This window comes from Bufo gargarizans, chromosome 6, assembly GCF_014858855.1.
Source record: "Bufo gargarizans isolate SCDJY-AF-19 chromosome 6, ASM1485885v1, whole genome shotgun sequence".
NCBI classification, from domain to species: domain Eukaryota; kingdom Metazoa; phylum Chordata; class Amphibia; order Anura; family Bufonidae; genus Bufo; species Bufo gargarizans.
The window spans coordinates 324,899,006-324,903,367 of NC_058085.1; the positions used below are offsets into that span (position 1 = coordinate 324,899,006).

The window sequence follows — 4,362 nt, forward strand, 5'->3', positions numbered from 1 at the left end:
TCACTCGTCTCACGATTCGATGCGATTACGATTATCAAGTCCACGATTCGATTCGATTCGGCGATGCATCACGATGCATCAAGATTATTACCCAAGTCCCCTTGTTTTTCAATTTTACATCAAAAAATTAATTCAATCAGTCAGAAATGGCACAAAAATATTTATTTGTATCTGCTATTTAAACAAATCATACCAAGTTCCCTGCATATCATATAGCAAAGTCTGAATGAACAAAACAGTGCAGCAGACAACAGTATTTATTTAAAACAGTACTGTCAGTGTCTCTGTAACATTAAACTGTTGTGCTGGCCTGGCTGGTGCAGTTAGTTTATAAGTTTTACAATAGTTTTACCATATAATATATATTATATAATATTAAACAGTACCTACAAAAAAAGGAGCACTTCAGTTCCTGACTGTAAAACATCACAGTGAGTCAGTGAACCTATAACACAGTCAGTGACTGTGTTATAGGAGAGAGGGAGGAAAGAAGGAGGAGAGAGGGGAAAAAAAAGGAAAGGAGGAGAGAGAGGGAAAAAGGGGAGGGAGAGGGAAAGGGAAAGGGAAAAGGGGAGGGAAAGGGAAAAGCGGAGGGAAAGGGGAAAGGGAAAAGGGGAGGGAAAGGGAAAAGGGGAGGGGAAGGGAAAAGGGAAGGGGAAGAGGGAAAAGGGGAGTCTGGCAGGGGAGACAGAGAAATAAAAAATTTCAGTGGCAGAGACAATGCTATAAACAAAATCTATAAAATTAAAAACACTGCTCAGCATTTGGGAACATGTAGATTTTTCTGTAAGAACACCAATTGATCTACATGGTCTGGTTTGAGGGCGCTTCTTTTTGCAGTTACCACATCTCCTGCAGTGGAGAAAACCCGCTCTGCAGACACGCTTGTACCTGGGATACACAAGTATTGCTTTGACAGCCGAGAAAGGAGGGGAAATATGACCTCATGCTCACGCCACCAGTTCAAAGGGTCCTCAGTGAGAGGCAGAGGTGGGGCTTTACAATAGTTTTCCATTTCCTCTTCAGCCTTGGCATAGGGGGTCTTTTTGGGTTCTATTGTACCTTCAGTGTCAGTGAAAGACTGTCCCAGCAAACTCACGAGCAGCGATCTGGCCTTTTTGGGAGGAGATGGTGGAGATTCAGAATGGTTGTCTTCGATGGGTGAACTGTCCTCTTCTTCCAGAGTTTGTTTTCTTCTAGGCACTTGATGATCCTCTTGTGTCCTCTCACTCTCATCTGATGTAATCTGTGTTTGAACAAAAAAGAAACGGAAAAAAAACAATAAGTAAAAACACAAATGTCAATGCCTTTGATTCTGATGGGGTGATGAAAAAGCACAGGAAACGGACAGTACAGTTCCCGCACCGCATCAGATTCAGAAGCGTGGTAGTGCTACTGTCGTTTCAAGAAGAAACATGATGGAATTCTTCAAATTAATTTAATTACCTCCAAGGATGCAGCTTCCTCAGTGACTCCTTTAAATATCTCCAATCTTTCTTCATCTGTGAGGATGAAAGGCAGTCCCTTAAAGCGAGGATCCAGTGCAGAGGCTGTATGAAGGATCTTCTTCTCGGCCTCACTGCTGTACCTCTTCTGGAGATCTGTTCTAATAGAATTCTTGATATCATGGATCATGGGTGTGTCTCCCATCGTGTCTGTCATGCTCTGGAGAAGTTGTGCATTTATAGGGGCAATGAGAGAAACTGTTGGATTGCGCTCTTCTGACATCAGCATGGTTGCATCCTTCATTGGCTTTAATGCACTCACGGCGTCCTCTGCATTTGACACATCTGTTTCGTTTAGAGTGCAGAGATCGGACTCTCCTCTTCTGACTTCTGGAGACAGCAAGGTGGCACAGACTGCAGGTTGTTGTTCCAAGAACCTCTCGACCATGTCGTATGCACTGTTCCATCTTGTTGCCACATCAGTTATCAGCTTATGATTCTTCAGGCCAAGACATTTCTGTTTCTCTTTTAGACAGTGGCTTGCTCTAGTGCTGCGGTGAAAGAATGTGGATATCCGACGTACTCTGCCAAGAAGCCTAGAGAGAGTGGCCACTTGTTTCAACGCTCGCTGGGATGCAAGATTCAGTGTATGGGCGAAGCATTTCACATGGGGGAATTTTCCAACTTGAGCTGCAACTATCATGTTTGACGCGTTGTCGGTCACAAGCACTACAGATTTATCGGACAGCTGCCATTCTTCCACAACATGAGAAAGTAGCTCTGCCAGATGAGCACCCGTGTGAGACTCATAAATGGCTCTCGTTTGCAGTACATGCGACAAAATCTGCCAGTCCTTACTAACGTAATGTGCTGTTATTGTAACATAAGACTCTGTCGTGACTGAAGTCCAGGAATCACACGTTATTGCGACTCGACTTGCTTGGCTCATTGATGCAATTATCTTAGCTTTGGTTTCGTGGTAGAGTGCAGGTATGACGTTTTCTGTAAAGTGACTTCGTGACGGGATCTTGTAACGCGGCTCTATCGTCTTCAAAAGGTAGCGAAACCCACTGTTTTCCACAACAGAGTAAGGGCGCAGGTCCTTCGCTATGAAAGCTGCCACAGCTTTTGTTATTCTCTTTACCTTTTCAGAGTTGGGCGGCAAAGTTGACTGTAACATTGCATCAATTCTTGGCTGATCTGGGTTCATTTCCTTGGTGGTGGTGGTGGTGGTAGGTTTTAGCATTTCTGGGTGAAAACGGCTGATGTGGTTTCTCAGATTAGTAGTATTCCCTAGATATTTAATTTTTATGTGACAGATTTTACACACAGCGTATGACTTGTCCAATTCGTGCTTCCTACTTTTTTCATAAAAGCCAAAATGTTCCCAGATGTTTGCTTTCAAAAAGCTAGGTGCATTTTTTATCTCTCGTTCCTTTTGTTCTACTTCTGCCATTTTTATTTACTAGCAAATGCAATGCATGCCAGGCATCTATGTGAATTTGTGAGTAGGGATGACACAAGTCTTGACGTGACGATGATGTTGTCAAACTCTGTCAGTTTGAAAAAAAATAAAAATAAAATTTGAGTGACTAAGCCTAAAGCCTGCCACGAGATCAACAGAAAAAGTAACACTGCTGGCTGCTGGTGGTGGAGCGATTCTCCTCCTGCCTGTGGTGGACTGGACTGAGCCTGAGGAGTGAGGAAAAACGGACAGGTGAGGTGACACAAATTATTTTTTTAGGTATGGTAATAACAGGCAGTGACCAGCTGCAGTCTCTGTGAGTGGTGTATCTGTGTGATGGTCACCTACCTGTCACAACAAGGTGGCAGAGTCTGGCTGGCACGTGGCACCTGCGGGTCTCCTCTCCTGCTGCCTGTGATGGATGAAGGGACTCGGAGTGTGCGACACAGGGGGAGGGGGGTGTCACTGTCGTCACGTCAGCGGGAGGCGGGAAAGAAGGCGCCCAAAAACTTTTTTTTCCGACTCGGCTCTGCACAGCGGACGCGACGCTGACGTCATCAACATGCATCGATTATTTAAAGCAACCGCATCGATGCAGAATCGCCGGGGGTCGAATCGCGATGCATCGCTGCATCGATTATATTCGACAGCCCTAGGATAAATCTGGTGCAGGTATAGACAGCCTAAATTTACGCCTTCTACAGGCTTAGTAAATCTGCCCCAATGTGCCTGCCCCAAACCAGACTTACAAGATTAAGTACCCTGCTTATATTCTTTTACTTTGTCTTTTTAATGTAGTCATTACATAACATTAAGAGCTTTGTCCATCAATACAAACGTATAACTATACATCATTGCCCCTGTCATTGCATCATTCAACCAGCAGAGGTCAGAGTTTCATTAGAAACAATATAATTCTTACACAAGGGAGAGAAATTGATAATTTTTATATAATTATGTAACTGTTTTATATTAACCTATTACAGTCTGATCGTATTTAAAATATGTGTGCCTGCATCAGTCTACCTCCTTTTTATTTTATTTATTTTTTTATAAACGTTAAAGGGAACCTGTCACCTCCAAAACACTTTTTAAACAGACATCATTACTTTACAGTAGCCGTCTCCGGCTGCACACCTGCGCGATCCCGTCTCTGGCTCCTGCACTCAGCCGGCCGCTCTCCCCTCTCTGCGCATGCGCCGGGCGCACGTGCATGACGGAAAAGTCCGGCACATGCGAAGAGAGAGGAAAGCAGCCGGCTGAGTGCGGGAGCCAGAGACGGGATCGCACAGTGACAAGGAGCGCACCGCGCATGCGCAAGACTTGCACGATCCCAGCCTCACAGCAGGATGTCAATCACAGTGAAGGGAGGACAGGTAAGGGGCGGGCTTAGCAGGATGGACAGGACAGCCTGTGGTAATGTGTTGCTGTGGTAATGGAAACTGTAAACAA

The 4,362-nt window shown here is 44.7% G+C and overlaps 1 protein-coding gene across 1 annotated transcript; it reads right to left on the reverse strand.

Moving 5' to 3' along the window:
* Positions 1-675: 675 nt before the first annotated feature.
* LOC122942188 (E3 SUMO-protein ligase ZBED1-like) lies at positions 676-2,901 on the reverse strand. The gene is made up of 2 exons (XM_044299688.1): positions 1,447-2,901; positions 676-1,246 (listed from the first exon to the last, which is right to left on the reverse strand). Exons 1-2 carry the CDS (start codon positions 2,899-2,901, stop codon positions 758-760), a joined length of 1,944 nt encoding a protein of 647 aa, XP_044155623.1. The 3' UTR covers positions 676-757.
* Positions 2,902-4,362: the final 1,461 nt, after the last annotated feature.

What these genes read in the sequence shown, in the direction of transcription:
- LOC122942188 (XM_044299688.1), bottom strand. Translation starts at nt 2,901, where the DNA reads ATGGCAGAAGTAGAACAAAAGGAACGAGAGATAAAAAATGCACCTAGC. An exon ending in AGGAAGCTGCATCCTTGGAG is followed by an intron (nt 1,247 to 1,446) that starts GTAATTAAATTA and finishes GTTCAAACACAG; the next exon opens with ATTACATCAGATGAGAGTGA.